Source organism: Mastigoproctus giganteus, chromosome 9 (genome assembly GCF_048544385.1).
Source record: "Mastigoproctus giganteus isolate SK-2022 chromosome 9, ASM4854438v1, whole genome shotgun sequence".
In the NCBI taxonomy this organism is placed as follows: domain Eukaryota; kingdom Metazoa; phylum Arthropoda; class Arachnida; order Uropygi; family Thelyphonidae; genus Mastigoproctus; species Mastigoproctus giganteus.
In genome coordinates, this window is record NC_143583.1 from 227,228,653 (window position 1) to 227,255,520 (window position 26,868).

The 26,868-nt window shown below is 37.3% G+C and overlaps 2 protein-coding genes across 2 annotated transcripts in view; both read right to left on the bottom strand.

Annotated features, from left to right (window-relative positions):
• LOC150081150 (uncharacterized) overlaps positions 1-8,360 on the bottom strand; it is a 421,878-nt gene extending 413,518 nt beyond the window's left edge. The window contains exon 1 of the mRNA XM_090380944.1: positions 8,288-8,360. The gene's annotated coding sequence lies outside the window, so the exon portion shown is untranslated. The remainder of the gene's footprint in view (positions 1-8,287) is intronic.
• The window catches only part of LOC150081151 (uncharacterized), a 157,123-nt gene that overhangs the window by 20,783 nt on the left and 109,472 nt on the right, over positions 1-26,868 (bottom strand). The window contains exons 5-6 of the mRNA XM_090380945.1: positions 24,811-24,961; positions 8,288-8,377 (exon numbers count right to left, since the gene is read on the bottom strand). Of these exons, the coding sequence (XP_090237071.1) occupies positions 8,288-8,377; positions 24,811-24,961 (241 nt within the window). The remainder of the gene's footprint in view (positions 1-8,287; positions 8,378-24,810; positions 24,962-26,868) is intronic.

Sequence of the window (26,868 nt, forward strand, 5' to 3'; positions counted from 1 at the left end):
CCTTAACAAAACCATGCTGTGTCTGAGCTATAACTGAAGTCTTGTCTAGATGATTCTGCAGTGCTTCTTTAACCAGTGCCTCCATTAATTTTCCAGGAACAGAAGTTAAACTAACAGGTCTATAATTACTTGTGTCGCCCTTTGATCCTCCTTTGTGAATTGGGGTCACGTTTGCACATCTCCAGTCCATGGGTACCTCCCATGAGTCCAAGGAAGCTCTCATAATTATGGCTAAGGTTTGCTTACTTCCTTTGCTGCTTAATTTAATATAACTGGATAGATCCCATCTATCCGAGGTACCTTTCTTGTATTTATCTTCAACAATTTCTCCTCGACTTTACTCTCAATTATTACAAGATTCTCTAGCTTTCTGCCAGAGTTGATTACACCTCTGGCATTCCCCTCGATGAATAACTCTTCATGTGTGAATGTCGATGCAAAATATTCATTCAGTGTGTTAGCTACCTGAGCAGGATCATCAACAGTTGAACCATCAATATCAAGTGAACCAATCTGATTCATCCCCTTCCTTCTAGAGTTTACATAAGTAAAGAACTCTTTGCTGTTTTTCTTTGCATCCCTTGCCAAAGATTTCTCGTAATCTGCCTTCGCCTGCCTAACCTCCTTTGTAACTTGGTTGCAGATCAACTTGTATCTATCATAGGCTTCTGTGTCACGTGTTAATTTTTATGTATCCCATGCATTTTTCTTCTCTGCCATGTGTCTCATTAGTTCATCTGACATCCACTTAGGCCTAAACCTTGAACAATATTTCTTAGTTGGTATGTAAAGCCTAGTAGCTTCCAAGATAAGTTCTTTGAATACTTCCCATTTTGAATTTGCTGTTGGTAACATCATCAATTGGTCCCACTGTATAGAATTTAAATACTGTCTCAGTCCATCGTAGTCGCCTTTACGGAAGCAATAACCCTTCCCTTCACCCCTAATGGTAGTTACCTCTTTGAGTAAATCCCACTTCAGCACACTGTGATCACTGCCACCTAGTGGTTCATTTATCTGCAGATTCTTAATGCATGAAGAATTACTACTGATAATCAAATCAAGAGTATTACTCCCTCTAGTTGCCTCCTGAACATGCTGATGTAGAACACAATCATCCAATAAATCCACAAAAGTCTTGCTAGTGTGTGAGTGACCAGCCCCCAAATTCCAGTCAATATCTTGGAAATTAAAATCTCCCATTATAAGACTCTCTGATTTACTGGCACACTCTATTTCCCCGTACAGTTTCTTATTATACTCATCAGAGTCATTAGGCCTAGAGCACACTCCTACTCTCAATTTTGATTTCCCTATGCTTATGTCACACCAAACTGACTCAACACTGCACTGTCCAGCAATGTCGACTGGCTTCACTTGGTTTTTTTTTTTTTTTTTTTTTTAGGAGCATTAGCAACTAAGGCCATATTGCTCCGGGATATGCGGTGGTCGTTCCCTGACCTTTCCTTTCGCATCCTCCGTATTTGGTGGTGACGGGCTCGAACCCCGGTCTAATCAAGAAGCGTGTGCTACGCACTGCTGCTCCTTCCCACCTGGCTACGGAGGCGCCTGGCTTCACTTCCTTGGATTTTATGTATTTCTTAACTAATAGCATAACTCCTCCTCCCTTCCTATCCTGTCTATCCTTTCTGTAGACATTGTACTCCCCAAATTCCAGTTCTGCATTCTATATAACTGTGTGACACCACATCTTTGAAATCCCCACAATATCTGCCATTGATGTTTTGAGCAATACCTCAAATTCATCAAATTTATTTACTAAACTCCTAGCATTGGTGTACACGCAAGTATACATGCACCTGTTCTTTTTCTTAGCTACCCTAACACACCCTATGTGTTTATTTGTACCCCAATGATTCCCAGCAGTCTCTGAAATATTCTCCATCTTGTTTTCCAGGTTTCTGCTCATTCCAATAGAAGCAGTGCAAGAATCACTTTCACATCTGCCAGTGGCTGCTGTTAATCTATTAGTCCTTGTATCCCCCCAATCTAGCAGTTTTCCGACCCACCTAACACTGCCTCGATAGCATCAGCAAACATTCTTGCACCCTTTCTATTTAAGTGTATCCCATCCCTGTAGAAGCAGTCTCTCCTGTTAACAAGTACAGACCAGGCTGAAAAAAATTCTACCCCTTGAGCCTTGCACAATCCCCAGAGACGAATTGATTGACAGGGCTCTCATCATATACTCCCTCCTATCGTGTCTGGGCAGAATTGCAGACACTTTCAAATTCAACCCTTATTCACGGCTTTTTTTCAACAGTGACCTGTACTTGTTAAGTAATTCCGCCGGTCTCCTACTCTTAATATCATTAGTGCCAACGTGTTCAACTATATCACCTTTTGTGCCCTTAAAAGATGATATCCGCTCTACATCGTCATCATCCTTTGCCCCTGGCAGACATACCCTGGTCCTGTTCCACCTATCCTTTTTACAAAGCATGTTTCCCGTTTCCCTGACAATAGAGTCACCAACAACTACTAGTTCCTTTGGGACCAGTGCATTCTGCCTTGGGGGCTGCCGCTGTGTTGCGCGATGACCAGTGCAAGCTCTGGCATTGGTGTGGGCAGCTGAGAGCTTGATGGGCCCTCACTTTTAATCCTTCGAGGGCATCCACCCTGTCCTCCAAGCTCTCATATAGGCCCATAACAATGCTGAGTTGTCGCCTGATTTGCTTACACTCCTTGCATCGCGTGCACACACAAAGACATCCCCCATGGCAGTATCATGTCCCGTACCTGACTGCCCACAAACATCAAGCAAGTAGTGCATTTTAATAGGCTGATTCAGAGGGCAACTGCCCCCCTCAGTTCTCCCCTGAGCCACAGCACTCCCATTAGCTTGAGCCTTTTGCTTTGCTGCTCTGGTCAGAGTCATGATTTCAATTTAATCCTTCGAGGGCAATGTATCAACTCTGTGGTACTACACTGACAGGGGTAGAGAATGAAAAGGACCTGGGGGTAATTGTGCAGGCAGATATGAAGTTTCTCTGAGCAGTGCAGATGGGCTGCAAGAGCAGCTCATGGTGTCTTGTCAACGATATACAGGACTTTTTCTAGCAGGGATAAGGAGGTGATTATTCCCTTATATAAGCCAATTGTCAAGCGACACCTTGAGTACGTATACAGGTCTCTAGGCCTCATTTCAAGAAGAATGTAGAGCTGTTGGAATGGGTACAGAGAAGGGCAACAAGATTAGTGAATGGAACAAAGGGTTTCTCTTACAAAGAAAGGCCTATGTTCTGCAAATTACAGTGTCTAGAGACTAGACACAGGCAAGGTGATCTGATAGAGGTGTATAAAACCTTGAAGGGTTTGAGCATGCCCAATGCAGATAGTATTCTGCCTCTTACTCAGAATAATCACCTGAGAGGGCATAAATTCAAATTGAGAAAAGACAGATGAAGAATAGATGTGCGGAAATTTGCCTTTAGCCAGCGGGTATTTGGCTGATGGAACAGACTTCCATCCCTTGTTGTTGAAGTTGATAGCCTAAATAAATTTAAGGCTCAGCTGGACAGGTATTTCGAACGAACAGAGGGGTGAAATGAAAGTGGCTTTTTTTTTATTATTATTATTTTTTAGGCTAATGCTGCATAAGCTTGCTTTCTTGCATCATATGCCTCTACTAATGCTAATGCTAACAACCTTCCTTCATACGTATTTCTGAAAATTACAGTCTACAGAAGTTCAAGTCTAATGTCAACAAATATCTTCTTTTGTCTCATCAACCTCCAACCCATGCACGGTAATAAGTACTATAGGTTCTAATACCTGTTGTGTGGGGTTTTCATAAAAAAAAAATAATAAATAAAACTAGAATTGATTCCCTATGCTGCCCAAATCTGGCCAGAGCAACTGTTATCCGCAACACATTTCTCACGGTGTATTTCCAATTTGGCACCGACATACAGCCACGCATTGCTCATCTTGAGCAAGCCCTTGACCTTCTTCGAAATTCAGATGTTATCATAGCTGCTGACTCAAATGCTCAATCAACCCAATCTCATAATGCCACCTTCGATGCCAGAGGAGATCTACTAGAAGAATTCATCGTCTCTTGTGGACTTGTAATAGCCAACTATGTACAGCTCGGGGGAAATGGGGAGTCTGATCTGGATATCATGCTATTAACTTCCACCTTCTCTCTCTTGTCAACAGACTAAGGCACTGGCAAGAATGCGACACTGCAACCACCACCACCACCAGTAATCATCGTCTAATAACATATAGCATTAAAAACAGTATACCTCTAACCGTTTGATATATGCATTAGCCATTCCATCAGATTCTCCACTTGAAGTGCCTAATGGGATACCTTTTAGAATATTATCTGAGCTGCTCTTCACGACCATTCAGCCGAGCACTTTTGAACTATGAATAGCCACCAGAAAACTAATTTCCTGCAAGACAGTCCATAAAGCATCATGTGCCTCGATGAAAAAAAATGTACCTGACATCCAAAATTAGTTCCCTGGTGGTCAGAAAGATTAACAGATCTCCACTCCTCTCTCCAGCATGCAAGGAAAGAGTTACAAAGAAAATGAAGAACACACCCACCGCAAACAGTAGCACAGTACAAGGAAAGATACAATGCAATCCAGAGAGGATACACAAACAAGGTTTATCATGCCAAACAAAGTTCCTGGTGTGCCCTGGTAGAGACGGAAAGCAATAAAACCCTTGGGGTTTGGTTCACAAACTCATAAAGAACAAAGTAGGATTCACGGATATCATAAATACTATCCATTCTGAGGGCTCCTCGGAGATGCTTTCCTGGGAAGAGACAATGAACAAGATTCTAGACAGAATAATTTACCAAGACAATCCTGATCATGACACAGAAGTACACAGAAACCTCATCACTAAGAATCAGGGCTACACTAAGAATCAGCCACAGAAGAGCCCTTCACGGAAGAGGAGGTTGCGTTAGCCATATATAAAATCAAAAATAGAAAAACTCCCGGACCGGACCTCATTGAGGGTAAGTCCGTCAAACATATTTGGTCTGTTGCACCCGATGTTCTTGTGCAACTTTCAACACGTGTCTTAACGAAGGCTCATTTCCTACATGTTGGAAACACGCTAATCTCAGGCTTTTATTCGAAGATCCAAGTTGTACCGCTGGTACAGTCAAAGCATACCATCTATTCTATTACCAGTATTAATAAAAGTATTTGAGAGGTTCTTCTCACCGGTCTTCTGTCTGTCAATAAAAGCCAAAAAAAAAAAAAAAAAAATATATATATATATATATATATATATGAGAGAGAAAGAGAGAGAGAGAACAAGAGTAAGAAATAGAAGGGAATCACCAAGGAAGAGAAAAATTATGATATCCAGCTCAGGACCCTGAATGTGCCAAGCCCATACTCACCAGATGTGAGCCCCTGGGGTCACAGACAACTTTATGCATTTCTCTCCTCCCATAGGTAGCTATCCAGTTGACCTTTGAATTTCTCCAAACTGTCAGCCTCAACAACCCATATAGGTAATTATTCCAGTAATTTATGTGTTATAAAGGTTAATTAATAGTAAGGGAAAAAAAATATTCCAAAGCATCGAGTGAGGAAAGTTTCCTGTTCTTTAATATTTAAATTCCTGTAAGTTATTTTAACTTTGTAATTATGATTTTCTCAGTTTGAAATTTAAAACCATCCACAATTTGAATGCAGAATTCTATTGTAAATAAGCTATTGTATTTATTACACTACACAATGTAGGCTTTCATTTCTTGGATAAAGTGCTCAAGAAATGGCAAATGGTTCCTCCTATAATATTCTTTGGCAGAAGGAGAATTTCTACTTCTACTTATTTTCTATGGTTTCTTGGCAGTGCCACTTTTATATTTATTGATAAAGGTATATCAGGCTTAATATCGAAGTCTGCAGATGATACAAAGGTTGGCATGGTGGTTAATGACTGCAACAAGTTCTAGAAAAATTAGGCAGTGAGCTGAGAACTGGCACTTGAAGTTTAATATTGACAAAAATGCAGATTAACATGCCAACTATGTGGTACTCAAGGTAGTGGAAGAATGAAAAAACATACAGTCCGTTTGTTCTTTTTGATGGTGTTTGTGTGGTAGGTAGGTAACTTTTGTTATCTGTATAATCCATTTTAACAGTGAGTTTATATTGTGTATTTTACTATTGAGCAAATGAAATAAATATGTGCTCGCAAATTAATATGAGTAGTCCATTAAAATATTATTTCGTATGAAGATGCGAGAGATTGATATGGACACGTATTTTCAGTCTTATGCCTCTTGTGCAGCACCATATAATTACTGATTTTGGTAGCAGTTGTAATTTTGAATAGTTCTAATATAATTACGTAGAATGATATGTAAAGTGTTAGCTGTGCATACTTGTTCCAACAGTTGCCAAGCTATCCATTCCCAGTGAGAGGACACCTCCGTAGCCAGGTGGGCAGGAGCAGCAGTGCATAGCACATGCTTCTTGTTTAGACCAGGGTTTGAGCCCGTGAGCCACCAAATACGGAGGATACGGAAAGGTCACAAAATGACCACTGCATATCCCCAGAGCAATATGGCTTTAGTTGCTAATGCTCCTAAAAACCAAATAACAACAACAACCCAGTGAGAGTTGTAGGACATTTCAATGGTTTTCACCTCCTTACAACAAAATGTTTGCTTAGACCTTCCTTTTGTCGGCATGGGTGCGTTGACAAACCTCTGATCAACTTTAGTGGTGGCATGGGAGAAAAGATGCCTCACGAATTATTTTATATTGTTGAAGCTCATTCTTCTCTTTCTTGGTGATTCCCTTTATTTCTGACTCTCTCTCTCTCTCTCTCTCTCTCTCTCTCTCTCTCTCTCTCTCTCTCTCTCTCTCTCGGGGGTAACTCAAATGGTTTTTTTTTTGGCTGGTGCTGCAAAAGCCTCAGGCTTCCTTGCACCATGTGGCTAATTATAATAATAACAATAATAAGATATGAAGCTCTCTGAGTAATGCAGACCAGCTGCCATGGTAGCACATGATGTTTTGTCAATGATATACAGTAACTTTGCTAGCTGGGATAAGGAGCCAATTATACCATTATACAAGGCAATGGTTGGGGTGCATCTTACCAGAAAAGACTGGTTACTGGTATTGTTCAGTAAATTGCAGTTACTGGAAAGTAGGAATCTGTGGAGTGACCTAACTGAAGTGTCTAAAGATTGAATAGGATTAAGTAAACAAAATGCTATTAGCATCTTTACCCTTTCTCAGATTAACACTTAAAGTGGCATAAATTTAAAAGGATGTAGATGTGCAGAAATTATATTTAGCCTCAGAATACTTGATTATTGGATTAAACTTCCACCTAATGTTGAAAGTGAGTACTTTGAATAACTTTAAGGATGGTTCAGACAATTAATATTGGAACAAACATGGAAATAACTTCTTTTTCTCTGCAGCTGATGTATATAAACTTTCAAAGCTCACACAAGCAGTTTTTTTTTTTTTTTTTGTTTTTGTTAGCGCATCAGCTTCTGTGGCCATAATGCACCTCCCAAGGTTTTTGCGCTACTCTGATCCAAGCCCGAGGAGGGATTCAAACTTGCGACCTTTGGGTTGCCAGGCAGGCACTTTACTCACCCGGCTAGCCAGGTTGGCTCACAAGCAGTATTAATACTAATATAACAATAATTCTGAGTTGTTGTTTGTTTGTTATTTGGCTTTTAGGAGCATTAGCAACTAAGGTCATATTGCTTCGGGGATATGCGGTGGTCAATCCCTGACCTTGCCGCATCCTCCGTATTTGGTGGTCATGGATTCGAATCCCGGTCTAATCAAGAAGTGTGTGCTATGCACTGCTGCTCCTACCCACCTGGCTACAGAGGCGCCATTATAATTCTGGATAGATGCATTCATAATAAACTGTTCAAATGGTTAATCATTTCCATTTAAAAGTGATTGAAGTCAAAATCACTTTTAACTGATAAAATTATTTTGCAAGCTTCACTCTGCTATAGAAAATAATTAACTTAAACTTTAAACTTCAGAAAATAACCAATGTTTTTTTGAATTAATGGGGTGCAAAAAACAAGAAAGAGATAAACAAGTTACATTGAATAAAGGCAAATGAAAGTAAACTAGAAGCATAAAGAACATTTAAAGTATAAAAGTAAGATGAATCATAAACCAAACTGAAAGTATGAGTCTAATACATGAATTAATATTTAGATAAAATTAAGCAACCAGTGAGAGGCACAAATATTTGCCATAATCAGGGTTAAATATTAATAAAAACAACAAACCATTATCTTCATAGACATTTAATGATTCGTAAGCTGTCTGCAGTTCAATTCGTCCATTTTTTTTGAGACTAACTTGTAGCGAGTAACTTCCTAGAATGAAAGAAAATATAAATTAATTAATTAATAATAAAATAAAAAAATAATTACCTATGTGATTCCATCACATTGGTATCTACCCAGCTGGCAGTCTTAGCCACCCAGGGAGGCAACTTATTCCAGCAATTAACAATTCACTGACTTAAAAAAAAACATTTTGAAATTTTCAAAATCTTTCCACATATGCCATATTGCCGATTCCACCAGCACATTGCCCACCTTTGGACTCTTCCCTAAAATGTGTGTGGGTGTTTTTTCTAGGTGCAGTGTCTATATTTGAAAAAATTAGTCTATCTTACAACTGTTTTTTACAGTGCAATTATAAGCTCTATCTCTACAAGAAAATATTTGTTAAATCACCAACAAGAAATAATGGACCTGCTTTGCCAGATGTCAACACTGAATTGACAATATATCTCCCAAAATTATAACTTACAATTACCTTTCCTCATTTACTTTTTTTTTTTCCACCCCATTAAAAATAGGTTACACTGAGTTGGTATTCTCCAAATGCAAGATGTTGTCTGCAATCTGCTGCATTAAAACATAGCTGCCAGCTTTTCCTCAACACAAACAGTCTGGTCTGCAAATATCTACATGCAGTACCTGTGAAATTCATCCATAATGTCAGATGGATTTGCTAAGTCTTTCATTTGCCTAATAGACAAAAGAAAAAAGCTGATCTGATTTTGTCTTTCCTTCTTTGAATTCACAAAGAAATGAACAAATATAGTATTATTAGCCATATATATATATATATATATATATTTTTTTTTTATGTAAACCCCAAACACGAGAGGTATTAGAACCTATAGTACTTAGTACTGTGCTTGGATTGGAGGTTGAGAAGACGAAAGAAGATATTTGTTCATATTAGACTTGAACTTCTGTAGACTGCATTTTCAGGAAAAACGTACAAAGGAAGGTTGTTCCTAAAAACGGCAGTTGAATGAGTAAACGAAGAAGATGAAAAGTTGGTTCTGTGAGTTTGAAGTTGGACAGTAAATGGATGTTGGCTGGTGGCAGCACATGTAAGGACTGTTTTGAAAGAGAGAGAGAGAGAGAGAGAGAGAGAGAGAGAGAGAGAGAGAGAGAGAGAGAGAGAGAGAGAGGGAATTATAGAAGCCAATCCAGAAGAACAGTGCCCATGGATCTGTAGAAAAGGCATGCAGCAGAAACATACGTCTATGAGACAGCGAGTAGAGAGACTGTGTTAGAGAGGAGTCATTAATTAACCTAACTGCTCTCTTCTCATGAGAGAGATTTTGGGGGCACCACCCCAGATGTGGGAACAATATTCCATGATAGGGCAGATTTGCGACTTGTACAGAGTGAACAGCTGTTTGGAAGAAAAGTAACATCGAGAGCAAAAGAGAAAAATGAGTTTTTTAGATGCAGATGAAACAATATTTGTAATGTGCTTGTGCCAAGAGAGATTAGAAGTCAGGGTAATCCCCAAAAGAGATATATCATTTTGCCTGGAAATTGGAGTGTCACCAAAGATAAGTATAGGAGAAGAAGAATCCTCTTTGCGAGATATAAGACAAGACTGAGTTTTAGAAGGGTTGAAATCAACTAAGTTGTCTTTGCCCCACTGGAGAAATACCTGAAGATCTGCATTTAAGGAATTAGTAGCAGATTTTCGAGAAGTTGAAGCTGATTGAGCAGGACAAGATTTCTCAAAATGGAAAGTGGAATGCAATGTGCTATCATCGGCAAAACTATGGATATTATTTTCAGTCAATGGAAGAAGGTCATTAATATATAAGAGGAAAAGAGTGGGGGAAAAGAACTGAACCTTGGGGGACACCAGCATTAGGGGAAAAGTTAGCAGACAGAGAGCCATCTACCATTACCCTCTTTGAGCGATCAGAGAGAAAAGTGGATAACTAATAAAAAAAAAAAAGTTTGCAAATGATAAGATGGAAACTTGTTTAGGAGACCTTTATGGCAAATGATTGACAGCCTTTGAGATGTCAAGAGCAACTGCTTGTGTTTCCCTGAACTTTTCCATTGAATTTGTCCATAAATGGGTAACATAAGCCAGAATATCACCAGTGGATCGACACTGACGAAATCCATACTTGTGACCATTGATCAGACGGAAGGTTTCTAGGTAGTTTAAGAGTTGGCGGTTAATTGATTTCTGAATTATTTTAGAAAGAGGAGAAGTAATTGCAACGGGACGATAATTGCATAGGAAGGATTTGTCACCCTTTTTAGAACTGGCTGGATATGAGCAAATTTCCAAGCAGAAGGAAAAACACCTTTGGAATAAGAAAGTGAAAAAAGATGGCAAAGAAGAGGAGTTCAGGAGCAGAGGTTTTGAGAACAAGTGGAGAAATGCGATCAAGACCTGTAGCTTTCTTAGCATAGAGATTTGTCAAAATCCTTCTGACATCTTTTTGACGGAAGACCACAGGAGGTACTGAATGGAACGTGTTGGGAATGGTGCAAGGTGTTTTACCAAGATCATTAATATAGGAGTGGGAAGAAAAATAGGATGCTAGCGGGTCAGCTTTATCCCTGGCTGAAGTGCAAAAGTGAAGGGCAAAAGTTGCTACCAATAACTCTGGCAAGAGACTAGAATACTCGGCTACCAAGCAGATGATACAAAGGTTGGCAGGGTTGTTAATGATAGTAATGGCAGTGTGCTACTGCAACAGGATCTAGAAAATTTGGGAAGATGGGCTGAGAAGTGGCAACTGAAGTTTAACATTGACAAATGCAAAGTTCTGCATATGAATAGAAATAACCCCAGAGGAATGTACCAACTGTGTGGTACTACACTTAAGGTGGTAGAAAATGAAAACGACCTGGTTGTGATTGTGCAGTCAGACATGAAGTTTTCTGAACAATGCAGACAGGCTGCAAGAGCAAGTCATGAGGTTTTGCAAGCAGGGAAAAGGAGGTGATTGTCCCTCTGCATAAGGCAATGGTCAGGCCACTGCCTTATGCAGAGGGACAATTACCTTGAGTACTGCATACAGGTCTGGAAGCCTCATTTTAGGAAGGATGTAGATTTGCTTAAGCATGTACAGAGAACAGCAACAAGATTGATGAGGGAAATGATGGGATCCTCTTACCAAGAGAGGCTTAAGTTCTACAAATTGCAGTGGCTGGAGACTTATACACCTACGAGGTGATCTGATTGAGGTGTATAAGGCCTTGAATGAGTTGAGGACGTTGAATTCTGATGGGATTCTTCCACTTGCTCACATTACGAACCTAAGTTGATGTAAATTCAAACTGAGGAAAGACAGATGTAGAATAGATGTGTGGAAATTTGCCTTTAGCCAGCGGGTGGTTAATTGCTGGAACAAACTTCCATCTGTCGTTGCGGAAGTTGATAGGTTAAATAAATACAAGGAGGAACTGGACAAACATTTGGAGGGAATGGTCACGTAAATTTTTTTTTTTGGCTGATGCTGCATAAGCTCATACGCTTGCTTTCTTGCATCAGATGCCACTACTACTACTACTACTACTAGCATTAGGGCAAGAAGCAAGTTTTCTACTCTTAGCATGTTCAAAATCTAGTTTGGACTGATTAATAGCTGCTTTACAATTGTTGCGAGCTTTGGCATAGGCAGAAAATTAAACTGAAGATTTGGAAACAAGCCAATTACGATATGCAACATTCTTCTCTTGAACACCCTTAGCACATTTAGTGGAAGACCAAGGTTTAGATAATGGCCGAGATTTTAAAGTGGAGTTTGGAATAAAGGATTCCATTTCTACAAGAATAATTTCACTGACACAATCTGAGCAAACGTTGCCATCAGAAGTTTTGAAACAGTAATCCGACCAAGCAAAAAGGAAATCTCACAGGATTTCATTTTGCATTCTTGTAATGCCAAACAATACGAGGTTGGGAACAGCCATGAAATAAAGGCTCGATTGGAGAAGAGACAATCACCGAGTTTTGATCTGAGGTGGCTAAAGAACCACTCACTTTGACTGTATACTTAGAAGGGTTGTTTGTGAGAAAAAGATCAAGTGTGTTGGCTGCATGGTTCGGACTGTAGGTAAATGAACAATCTGTGCAAGGTCATTAGTAATTGCAAAAGCCTCAGCATCTCGACCAGCTGGGTCGGTGTGACTAGAAAATGGAAGTCAGCTGGAGTTGTGAACATTAAAATCGCCAAGGAAAATTAACTCACTGTTAGGAAAGTTGGACTGAAGAAAGTCAAGTTGCAAAGAGAGGAAGTCAAAGAGCTCAAAGTGATTAGTGAAGTTGGGGGAACGGTAGAGACAACAGATGAATCTGCACAATGAGGTAGAGAGATTTTAAGCCAGAGAAGACTGAAAAGGGGAGATTCCAAATTATCAAGTCTCTGATCGGGAATATCAGAACGGAAATATGCACAAGTACCACCTTTGAGGTGGAAGGAATCATGCAGCGAATAATTTGGGCAACTGAGATGAGCAGTGGTTGAATCAACTAATAACTGAGATTCTGTCAGAAAAAGTACATGGGGTTTGGCAGAATGCAAGTGGAAATGGACATCGTTGAGATTAGAATTGAGACCATGTATATTTGTGAAATGAACTAGGAAGTGTTTGGGAGGTTTAGATCTTTTCACAGATAAGCTTATTCTGTTAGTTTGACAATTCATTTTGTATTCAATAGTAATAAAAAGTGGGGGGACATGCTGCATGAAGTAATTAAATTTTTGGATATGGCGTACACATGGTAAGAATATACCCAGTTCCGCGACATAACGTGGCCTCAACAATGTCCCCACATACACACTACTCGGACTCCCTCAAGTCACTGTCTGGCAGAGTAGAGTAGAGGTAGCAAGATTATAGTAAGCTTATCTAGTACTAACTAGCGGCCAGCCTGCGAATACCATTTTAGAGCTGTACTCTCAAAATGTAATGAAGATTGGATCTCACCATGATGTTCATCATAACCTCAAAAGTCATCAGTCAAACTGCATGATAGAAGAGATGGGGAAGGGTTGACGAGAACATAGCTCTGGAGACTAAACATGGGTTCCACCACTTCAAGCCTCCAATAAGCAAAGTGGTGGTATTTCACCATTTGATGAGAGTCATCTACCACCTGGTATTGCCTGGTAACACAGAGGGTGGCATTCCTCCATGTGGTGTGGGTGCCATACCTCAATGCTTACAATGGTTCACACCTCGGTGGTCACCCACAGTGTGCATGGAGATTAAATGGTGCAAGGAAGCCTTAGGCTTATGGCCAAAAAAATAAAATTTCCTGAATTACCCTGAGAGCGAGAGTGAGAGAGGTCGAAAGGAATCACCAAGAAAAATTAGAAGCCTATACTCACCAGATGTGAGTCCCTGGGGTTATAATAGATATATGGAGATTTCTCTGCTATGTATATATCTTCATAAGACTATATACTTTTCTTATTACGGAGCAACTTGTAGCTGTTAAGTTTTAGTATTTTTCACCACTCTTCCATGCCATCTGTTTTCTGTTTCTCTCATTATTCACTGAACTCAGCATCCTCCTTTTGCTATATTTTTTTAACAGTGTATACTAAAGTGACCAGATCATTAGTATTCCAATGCAAGATGTCAATTTTACAACTCCCTCCTAAAAACAACATATACATATTCTTTAAAATTTTCTATTTATAAAAAATATTCACATACAAAATATAAATTAAATACATACATTTCTTTGAACTAAACTTATAAAATAAAATATCACACTGAAAAAAAAAAACAAAAAAAAAAAACAAATATAGCCTATATTTGTTTTGTTTTTTACACATACTCTCTTTATTTCACAGAAATACCTATATAATATTGGTATTTTTGTGAAATAATAAAAATACATACTTCTTTCAACAATAAAAACAATATAAATTAAATAATATAATTAAATATATTTTTCAGCAGAGTGAATTTTTCTTAATGGCTATTTCTTTATAAAATTCTTCACAGAATTAGCAAAATTGCATATAACTTGTAGTATTGCTTTCAGAATTTCTACAGTCAGTTGGTTTTTTCTGACATCCATAACTTAATTACACTCGAAAAAACTCTTTCCATTGCACCATTGGTTCCCAGCAAACAATGCATATAATTTGCATTATGTTTGCCATTAAGTATAGAGGCACTTTCTGTCACAGAAAGTGTCCAATCCAGGACACTTTCTGAGACAGTTTGCAATGTGGGGCAAACTGGGACTGTCCTACATAATCTGGGACATCTGGTCACTATAGTGTATACACTTGTTATTTTTGGATTTTAGGTGCATTATTAGCTTAGACCATAGTGCCTGTTCTATAAAAGTGTTTATTGATAGGCTGATTTAAAGCCTTCTCCTCATTTCTTCACTTCTTTGCCTGTGATTTCAAACACTCATTTGTTGCATGTTTCAGTGGTTTTTGTTAAATACAAAAACCACTGCAACCCCCACTGTCTTCATACCTACAAAAAAAAAAAAAAAAAAAAAGAGACCAAATGTTTAGTTTGATTTAGTGCATCGCGTCAATTGTTGTATTCCGTCACACTGTAAAAGGACAAATTTTGTTTCGTTATTTATGTCAGGGATGTCGGAATTTTTTTTTTATATAATAACTTTTTTTTATTATTGTTTAAAAATCACGAAAATGAAGGGCAAATGCAAGAGTTGTGCTTTCAAATTAAACAAAAACTTTCAATTCTTCAAAAGTTTGAAATGGTGCATCCGTAAATCATGCATCCGTCCACTCCAAAGAACCATTATAATGTTGGTGACCAAACCATATGCAACATTGTAAAAAATAAAGGGCAGCATCATATTGGACACACGAGAGGTAAGTGGTAAGTTTTTTCTTCTGTGGTTAACCACAGGTAGCGGAATCGGCGGATACCGAATCAGCAGATACAGGGGCACAACTGTATATTCTTTTAGCTTGAATGTGTAATACTTGTCTATAACCATCCCATGATTTTTGCTTTAGCTCAAATTAATCCTATCAACACTCTTGTCATTCACTTTTTTGGCATCCTTTTATCATTCTTCCTGTGAAACTGAAGTCCATCCGCTTTTTCTCTGCCCACTGAAATTTATTTGAGCACTACTTATTATCAAGTCCTGCTTATATTTTTGATAGGACTTGGATCATTTTTGAGGATCAGAAGAAGCTACAATCCTGGAACATATTTTGTGGAAACCCAACATTTAAGGACCCATTTATGAGAGAATTTCTCAAATCTGAATTACTAGATTTGACATCTAGTAAATAATACTGAAAACACTACTATCTTTTTTGAGTCCAATACACTGTTTAGAAAGTAGTCTCATGCACCCAGAGTTTTAATTGAAATTATTTCATATCTTTAACTATTTTATTCACTTCATCACTTTATTTATTTCCACTTTTGAAATGGGAGCACTATATTTCACACTTGAATAAAAAAAAAATTAATCTTTATTGTTTAGGAAATTGCTCATGTATTTTTTACTAGATATTACCTTCATAGATGTATTTTTGTGATAGCTATGAGCCTCGTAATCACCATCTACAGATTACACGATGTATCCTATTAAATAACGAGACTGTTACAATAAAATAAATATAATGAAATATTTCATAACCTACTTCAAAATAATTGCACTGTGCTTGCTTACACCATTTCTTCCAAGCACAGAAACATTTTACCACAGGTGCTCAACATCTGGTGAGTATGGGCGTGGCACACCCAGGATCCTGAGCTGGATTTCATCACTCTTCTCTTTCTTGGTGATTCCCTTCTACTTCTGACTCTGGTTCTCTCTCTCTCTCTCTCTCTCTCTCTCTCTCTCTCTCTCTCTCTCTCTCTCTCTCTCTCTCTCTCTCTCAGGGTAACTCAGAATTTTTTTTTTTTTTTTTGGCTGGTGCAGCAAAAGCCTCAGGTTTCCTTGCACTATACAGCTAATTATAATTAAAATAATAAATAATTTCTGGAAGTAATCTTCTGTAAGTTCTTTTCATACTTCAGTTGGTTTTTTTCTGAATTTCTTCAATGGACTGAAAAGTATGCTCTTAGTTAAGAAGCACATAAAATCTAAAGCAGTGCATTCAGCTGACATGGGTGAACAGTGAAATGTTGAGTCAGTTTGGTGTGACATAACCACTGGGAAAGCAAAAATGAGAGTAGCAATGTGTTATAGGCCTAATGACTCTGATGACTACAACAAACAACTGTACACAAAAATAGTGTAGGCCAGTAAACCACAATGTCTTATAATGAGGGGACTGATGATATTTCAAGGAGTCCTTATGTGCTGTGATGTAATGACTAGATAGTAGATATAGCTTAGCTTAATTTAGATTAACTTAGCTTAAAAAAAAAAATAATTAAGCTAAGCTATATCTACGATCTAATGAGGGGACTTTAACTTTCCAGATACTGACTGGAACTTATGGGTTATTAATTAACGAACTAGCAAGGCTTTTGTGGATTTATTAGACGACTGCATTTAGAGAGGCATGTTAGAGAGGCAACTAGAGGGAGTAATACTCTTGATCTGATTGTCAGCAGTGATTATTCATGCATTAAGAATCTGCAGATAAAAGAAACACTAGGTGGCAGTGATCACATTATATTGATTTAAGATTCACTTAAAGTTGTAACTACCATCAAGGGTAAAGGGAAGGACTTTTGCTTTTGTAAGGATGATTAACAGTGGTCTCAGACAGTTTTTAAATTCTATACAGTGGAACCATATCACAACATTACAAACAGCAAATCCTAAAGGGTAAGAATGCAAGGAAGTAATCATAGAAGCTGCTAGGTTTTTCATACCAAATTGAAATACTGTTCAGGGCTTAGACTTACTGAATGTCAGATTAAATACGGACTAATAGCAGAGAAAAAAAACGCCTAGAACTCAAATTATCCAGTGATGCAGAAGCATAGGGTATATATAAGCTGGTCTGTAATCAAGTCACAAAAGAGGTTATGAAGTGAAAGCAAATTATGAGAAATCTTTGACAAAGGATGCTAATAAAAACAGCAATGACTTCTTTACTTATATAAACTCTAGAAGGAAGAGGATGAATCAAATTGGTTCGACTACTGATGAACCTGCTCAGGTTGGTGACAAACTGAATGAGTATTTTGCATCTGTATTCACCCATGAAAAATTCTTTAGAGGAAGAGGGGGGATGCCAGAAGTTTATCAAAAGCTAACAAAGAGCTAAATGATTTTGTTATAACTGAGAGGAAAGTGGGAGAGAAATTGTTGAAGTTAAGCATAAGAAAGGCACATGGGGTGAATGGGATCCATCCAATTATATTAAAGGAAGCGGCAAAGGAAGTAAGCAATTATGAGAGCATTCTCAGATTCAGGAGAGGTCCCCATGGATAGCAGATGTGTGAATCTATCCCAATTTACAAAGAGGGAATTCAAAGAATGAAAAGAGTAATTACAACCTGTTAGTTTAAATTCTGTTCCATGAAAAACAATGTAGATGATTCTGCTAAAAGAAGTAATGTAGAATCATCTACAAAAGGCTGCAATTATACTTCAGACACAACATGGGGAAATCTTTATTGGACATGATGTGGTCACAAAGGAACCGGATGTAAAAAATAATACTGATATCATATACTTGAAGATTTTGAGCTCAGAGGAACAGATAAGTTTTTTTGAAACTTTACCATCTTTTTGATTAATTAACATATTAAATTGTGTTTGAGAAATATTTTAATAGTCTTAGTAATGATCGTTAGCATATTTTTAAAATTTATTCTAGTGCTTTTGTAATATACAACTTATTATTCATACCATTATTGTATTGGTGTTTTGGTGCAAATAATGTAACACTTAATTAGTGGTGCAGTGGAACAGTAGTGCTCAATTATGATAAATATGTAGCTAAAAGTTCTAATCACTTGTTAGGCATATATATATTTCTTGTTTGTAGCTAAGAAATTTTACTTTTTACTAAGGATATAACTAATTTAAAACTACGATCTTAAAAGCATAGTGTAAGAAGATCTTGAAACTGACAGCGTAAGGCAGAGGTTCCCAAACTTTCTTGGTTCACAGGCACCCTTAGTGTCTCAGAAATTTTTTCACGGCCCCCTATAGGCCAAACGAAATACCTAATAGTTCAATTTATTAAGTAATGTTGAACTGTGATAATGTTGACACTTATAACTACCTGAATTTTTGAACTACTTGAATGCGTATTTATCATTAAAAAAATACCCCATGAGGAGGGTTCCAAGTTGGATTAATAGTGAAGTTGCCACATTACTTGAAGAGAAAAAGGTGGCATGGAAAGGTTACAGAGCAATAAAAAAGTACTGAAGCCTATAACAGCTACAAGATGATCTGTAATAGAGCCACAGAAAAGGTTCAACAGGCAAAGGCAGTTTATGAGAAATCACTAGCAAACAGAGCAAAGAAATGGGGGGATAAGGAATTCTTCAGATATATAAATGCCAAGAAGAGCAAGACAAACCAGATCGGACCTTTACATAAAGGAAAGGGGATAGTATTAAATACACCAGCTGCCATTGCAGATGAACTCAACTGTTATTTTGCATCGATATTTACAAATGAAAAACCTTTTGTGGCAATGGGAAATTGTGGGAGCGAAGTTGAAAAATATGTAATTAATGATATTGAAATTTTGCAAGATTATTTAATGAAAAAACGTTCGAGCCTACGGGCCAGTAAGGCTCCTGGAGTTGATGGAATATACCCTATAATCTTAAGGGATGGTAACAAATGGGCCTGGAGTACTGGGGTCCATAGTGAATGAATACATATATAGTTATAGTTATTACTATAATAACTATAACTATATATGTATTCAATCTTAAGGGAGGCGGCAAGTGAGTGCATTGAACCATTGAGGCTAATTATGCAAGCATCACTAGACTCTGGGGAGATTCCCTTGGATTGGAAAAGTGCCAATGTATCTCCCATACATAGGGGTGGCTCTAAGAGTGAAGTGGGAAATCATCGACCTGTCAGTCTGACTTCAGTGGTAGGGAAAATCATGGGGGCAATGATCAAGGGTGGAATTCAGGATCATTTGGATCAAATTGAAATTCTCAAGGATACTCAGCATGGTTTTATAAAGGGAAAATCATGTTTAACAAATCTGGTTCGCTATTTTGAAAGGGTCACTCATGAGCTGGATTTAGGGAATAATTTCAACATTGTTTATTTAGATTTCAGCAAAGCTTTTGATTCAGTCCCACACTTGCTTTATAAGCTGGAACAGGTTGGAATCACTGGGAAAATCCTTAGATGGATAGCAGGATGGCTTCAGGGAAGGAGGCAGAGGGTTGTGATGAATGGCTATTCCTCAGATTGGGTTGATGTAAGAAGTGGAGTTCCCCCAAGGATCAGTATTAGGACCACTGTTGTTTTTAATTTTCATAAACGACATTGATGAAGGGATAGAGGGCATGATGTCTAAATTTGCAGATGATGTTAAAATTGGTAGAGTAGTTAATGATCACTGTCAAGCTGAGCTTCTTCAGAGAGACCTAGATAGACTTCAGGAATGGTCAGAAAAATTGCAGCTATGCTTTAATCCAACAAAGTGTAAGGTATTACCTGGGAAACAGTAATCCCAAAATAAATTATTCGCTTGGTGGAGTTCAACTAAACCCAGTACTGGAGGAAAGGGACTTGGGTGTTATGATATGGTCAGACATGAAATTCTCTGAGCATTGTAAACAGGTTGCAAGGAAGGCCCATGGTGTCAAATCGATGATCTATCGAACTTTTGCAAGTAGAGATAGGGACGTGATAATCCCATTATATAAGGCTTTTGTTAGACCACACTTGGAATACTGTGTTCAAGTATGGAGACCGCACCTAAAGAAAGACATCGAGCTTCTTGAAAGGGTGCAAAGACGGGTAACTTGCCTGGTCACATTGGCAAAAGGGCGTCCTTATGAAGAAAGACTTCAAATATGGGGATTGCAGAGTTTGGAAACTAGACACCTTAGAGGAGATTTGATTGAGGTGTTTAAGGCTCCGGAGAGGCATCAGTAAAATGGATGAGGATGAAATTTTCAAGATTATAAATGATGCTAGAACTAGGGGACATAAATTCAAGTTACGGGAGGAAATGTTTAGATTGGACTGCAGGAAGTTTTATTTTAGCCAGCGAGTTATAAATTATTGGAATAAGTTGCCTACACGGGTGGTAGAGGCTGACAGTTTGGGGGAATTCAAAGGCCATCTGGATAGTACCTTCGGGTGAGGGAAGCGCATAGGATGATAGGTTTCATTTCCTTTTCTTTTATTAATTATTATTATTTATTTATTATTATTTTTTTATCATTGTTTTATTCAGGGTTTTTTTTTTTTTTTTTTGTTGGCTGGTGCAGCATAAGCCATAGGCTTTCTTGCACCATGTAGCCATTACTAATACTAATACTACCCGGAGCTAGTAGTTTGCATGGTCCAACAGATGCTGAGTATCGCTGTGTTTCTCTCGAAAATTTAAAATACTCCGCAATGCCCCTGTAAATTCACTGCAGCACCCTGGGGCACTGCAGCATACAGTGTGGGAACCGCTGGTGTAAGGTATAACTTAACACCACAAAATCTGATGCAAGCATAACTTCTCTGTAAGAAATATTAAAAGCTTGATGCATTTTGTACATATGCCATATGCTAACCATAAACAACTTAGTTACTGCATTATATTGTAGATCCATTAGCAAATAATAATAATACATGATTTATAATAAAATCAGTCAACTATTGACAGGCAAATTTGATACAATGTTTCCTAATATATTCCAAGAACAGTCTCAAGGGACAACACTATGTATGTTAAAGATTTGGAAACAATCAGTATTTTTCTGGTCAATTAATGTGAAAATATAATTTAATTTATGCCAATTTTTTTAGAGGAGGAAAGGAAATGAGGACTGTTAAATAGTAACTGGACCTGGAATTTTCTCAAGATCCAACAGAACATAAGTTGAAAATCTGGCCTGTTTGACTTTTTCTTCTGGAATAATATGCAAAATATACTTTCATTTATATGAATAGATTTCTGTGATCAGTGGGGGAACCTATGAATGAACTTAAAAGCTTTCCAGGGACCAATGAAATATATGCTGAAAATTTGATATCAAATGAACATTATCTTATTAAATAGTCTCTAAACATCTGATAACATATTTCCATTCCATTAAGAGTTAGGTAATATGTATGGTGTGTAACATTTCAGGTATATTCTTTTTTTTTTTTTTCCCTTAAAATTAATTGAATTTTTTGTTCTTTTCCTGTGACTAACTGAAGTGAAAACTAAACATAGTTATCTTCTTACTAATTAATTACTTAGATCAAAACTTTAGAGAACACTTAATAAATAAAAAATATAGATTTACATTCTCAAAATTTCAGACATTTAGTTCAATTACAAGTGAATAATATTTATTGCTCTTTCCCATATACTTTTAAGTCTCTTTTCTCTCTGTACATATGTACCTATTCACAAGTGACACCATTTGCAATTCTTAAGTAACAACATACAAAATGTGCATGGACTGCCAACAGTTAACAATGCTGCATTAGAACTACATTTAATTAATGAATTAATTTTTCCTATACAAATTGTAAAGAAAAAAGAAATAATTGCTAGATTTTTCATGTATCATGTTGTATCATTTTTCATGTTTTATCATGTATTTAGACTCAAGCATTTAGGGCATAAGCCTCAAGCTATGAAGGAGTCTAGACTATGTATAAATATATAAATATAAATGCATTTGCACTATATTTATACATAGTCTACACTCCTTCATAGCTTGAGGCTTATGCCCTAAATGCTTGAGTCTAAATACATGATACACCATCAGGCATCTCTCATATTGTGGAGTTATACTTCATAACTGTTTTGCCATCATTGCATCACTCGGGTACCTACCTACCTACCCACCCACCGAAGAAGGGCCAAATAGCCCTGAAACGGTGCCGTCTGGGTGGTGGTATCCATCTGAGAATAAGTAACATTAGTCTTCTCCTTAGGTGAAGCGTTACTTATTCGAAGTAGTGCAATATCATGGCAACTCGTTGTGAAGGTATTCACAATATGAGATATAACTTAAAACGATGCCGTTTTATTAATAATCTGATTTATTCAGATATAGCTATGTATTCCTGATGCATTCATTTGCACTATATTTATACATACTAATGGTAATTTATAGTAATTTTTGTTTTTGCCATATGATACTGTAATTCTTCTTTACATTATATTAGATTTAATTGGCGCATTAGCATCTAAGGCTATCTTTACATTATATTTAAGTGTAGAAAAGTTACATTGGCTCATGCAGTTCATCAAGCCTATTCATAAATAATCAAGAAATTCAGGCTGTTATCCATTAGAATTTAGTATACAATTAGTATTAAATGTGGAATGTGATTAATTTAGTAAAATTCATTTAATTTTTTAATGAAGGATGTCTATCACCTATACAGCAGGTAAAGAAGTCTCCCTATGCCATATCCTCTCACACCTTTTTTTTTCGCTGAGTTATTTCGGAGGTTCTTGCATTTCATTGGAAATACTTTAGTCTGACTTGAAAAGGTGGCTATTATAAATAATCCAAGGATTCAAGCTGTTAATGAGTCATCTGATCAGAGGGAAAACTGTTATCTAAAAAACATACATGTACTCTCTTTTTTTTTTTTTTTTTTTGTACTTTCAAGAACACAATCGGGTTAGCAGGAAGGAAAACAAGCATTTCCATGAAATTATAGCCCTCACTATGATTTCATAAAACAAAAATTTATATTATCACCGATACTTTTTTTGACATAATGAAATATTTCACAATTTCAAAATGACTGGAAGATTATATCATTTACTGGAAGATTATATTCAGAATTATATCATTTATTATAAGTGATAATAAATTAATTCATAATTTAGTATAGTTTCTTTCCTACTAATTAGTCTTGAAATATTCTTGCTTAAATCTGAGTTTTTGGTCATGCAAGTTTCACTACACACTGAGTGATCACTGAATTATGATCACCTACCTAATACTTCATAGGTCCTCCTTTTGTCCTCAGTACAGCAACTATCCAACATGGCATTGATTCAACAAGATGGCGGAAGCATTTGGGAGGTATGGCCAACCAAGCTGTGTGCGGTCAGAAATGCAGGTATGGAGTTGATTAGTGTATCCAGACACCTGATATGCCTTTCCACAGTGTCCCACAAGTACTCTATGGGACTGATATCGGTGGGAGTTCAGAGGCCAATCAATATGCTGGAAGTCAGAACTGTGTTCCTTAAACCATTCCTGAAAAACAAGTGCCTGATGACAGGCACTTGTTTTGTCATCATCTTGGAAGACACCATTGCCATTTGGGAAAAGGTGTAACATGGGTGGGGGGTGTGTGTACACAGTCAGCAAGCAGTTGATGATAGCAGAGACCACTGATACATTGTTCCACATGCACCAAGGGTCCAAGTTCCTGCTAGTGAAACATGCCTGACACCATACAACCACCTCCACTGGCCTGCACTTTTGATATCATGCATGATGGATCAAGAGTCTAATGTTGTTGTGGCACCTCTGTAGCCAGGTGGGAAGGAGCAGCAGTGCGTAGCACACGCTTCTTGATTAGACCGGGTTTCAAGCCCGTCACCACCAAATATGGAGGATGCGGAAAGGTCAGGGAATGACCACAGCATATTCCGGAGCAATATGGCCTTAGTTGCTAATGCTCCTAAAAACAAAATAACAAACAAACAAACATGTTGTTGACGCCAAATCCGTACATGATCGTCCACGGTGTGGAGTAAATAATGTGACTCATCTGACCAGCACATCTTCCAGTCTTCTAATGTCCAACATGCATGCTCTTTGCACCAGGCGAGTCTTTTACGCCAATGAACCTTGGTTAGGAGAGGATGCCATAGAGGGTCGCCTGCTGGTATAGCCCATACGTGCAAGTGTGCAACGCATAGTCATGCCATATATTGCATAGTCAATTCTTCAATAGTGCTGCTCCTGTTTGCCTGTATGAGTCGTTGGACCTGGCACTCACCTCTAACATCAACCTTTCACTAACCATTGCAGTTTTGCTGTCAGGTCGTTGTTCCATGGCTGGTATCAAAATGCATATCAAAATGCATTTTGTTACCAGCCCTGGAACACTTTAACTACAGTAGCTCTCGAACACTCCTCCAGTTCAGCCGTTTGGGAAATCAAGGCACCAGCTCGTCGAGCACCCACAATCTGTCCTTTATCAAAGTCCGATAAATCCTTCCTTTTACCCATCACGCTCTGAATTTTACGACTTACTGAACCACTGACACCTTATCTATGCTACGTAGGTCGACTAACTGCGCACTCTCGTACCTCACATGGTCGAGGGGTTGCATTCAGTTTTCATAGGGGTGGTCATAATTCAGTGATCACTCAGTGTATATTTTATTAATTTATTTAATATGCTTACCTACCAGATGGTAATATCACTTGGCAAGATACACATGTACTATTAGAAATGTGTACTACAGGGTCTTTGAATTCCTTCTTTACTTTTTGTTGTTTTACTTCCACAGAACAATTTATATCTTCTCTTGAGTCATAAAAGGCTCCAAATATATATATCTTAAAAATAAAGAAAATATTTATTTCAAATATAGTTGAAATACTATTTAAATCCCAGACAAAAGCATACCTTTTGATTTTCTTAGTATTAGCAAATAATGCAAGAAAGTAAACTTAAACAAAAAAAAAAAAAAAAAAAGTCAGCACTTCCTATTTCACCATATCTTCTGTTTGTCTAGTTCAGAGGTTCCCAAAGTTCCTTGGTTCACAATGCCCCAATTTAATAATCTGATTCTGTGTGTGTGTGTGTGTGTGTGTGTGTGTGTGTGTGTGTGTGTGTGTGTGTGTGTGTGTGTGTGTGTGTGTGTGTGTGTGTGTGTGTGTGTGTGCACGCGCGCATGTAATATTAAAAAAATATGTTATATGATAGTTATTATAATAATTTAATTGTAAACAAAATTAAAATTCATAAAGCAAATTATATATACTTATATAATAATTTTATTCTTTATATAGAGGTACTAAATAAACATCAATTATAGATCACCACAAAATTAAAAAGATACAATACAATGAATACTGTACACCTTTTTATAATTAAATAAATACAAGCAGTTCTCGATTTACAAGTTCCCGGGTTTACGAGTTTTTTTTCCTTCATAGTATCAATATCAACAAAATCGAAAATATGAACATTAATTGCAAAAAAATGAATGTTAAACATTCATAAATGCCGCATTTAAAACCATGCGCATAGCTATACAAAAACGTCTACCCAGCTTTACGATATTAATCCCTTCCAGAGACACCACTGTATCACATTGTTTTTTGGTAATTCGTTCCATAACATCAGAAGTTGAAATTTTCACTATATAACTCTCCAAAAAGGTCATTTTTAAGGTGCAAATTGTACTAGTTACCAATTCAAATCACTAAAATTCACTACACTTTCATCGTATTGGATATACTGTTATAAGAACCAATTTTGAAAGCCTTTGTGATATTTTTCTACAGCACATTTCTGGAGGTCACAACCATAAAACAATTTGCACTTTCCCGTTTATTGGGCTTTTCTGTTGCTGCAAGCAATTATAAACGGGAAGTAAACTCGATGTTATTGCATTTGCGAAAATACCGATAGCTGGAATAGTGTGGTTTTTTTGTGTTATTATGGCGAAATATGTTTCCCCTTTATTGACAAAAAACATAAATAAATTTTCAGAATCTTCTTTTCATTCCTTTTTTTTTTTAAGCTTCGTAAACTTGTAACTCCGCGATAATCGTGTTAGTTGCAATTTGTGCATTCCGTTAAAAATTGCTTATGCATCTATTGAAATTTATAAAGAAAATAGAAGATTATCTTGGAAACAAACACCTCTTGAAGCATTTCTGAAGAAGACGACTCTTTATGCAATAAATCAATGAGTGCTGAGCCAATAATAAGTGATCAACAAGTGTGCATTTAGATGATGAAGAATAAACATTCTTTAAAATTTGTAAGTCATAAGAGGCGCCTCCGTAGCCAGGTGGGAAGGAGCAGCAGTGAGTAGCACACGCTTCTTGATTAGACCGGGGTTCGAGCCCGTCACCACCAAATACGGAGGATGCGGAAAGGTCAGGAATGACCACCGCATGTTCACGGAGCAATATGGCCTTAGTTGCTAATGCTCCTAAAAAAAAAAAAAAAAAAAAAAAAAAAAAAAAAAAACAACATCGTAAGTCATAAATAATTTTTTTATTATTATAATTTGCTTGATTTTACAGGCTACGTTTTAATTTCTTTGGATAAATCAATCATTGTTTAAACAAACTAATTAGCTAACTAATTTCATTGTTGAGAAAATAACCCCTATTTTTAACATTATGTTCATGGGATTTAATTCATGCTTTACGAGTTTTCGCTTTACAAGCTCTAGGAACGAATTAACTTGTAAAGTTGAGAACTACCTGTATATAAATTTCAAAAA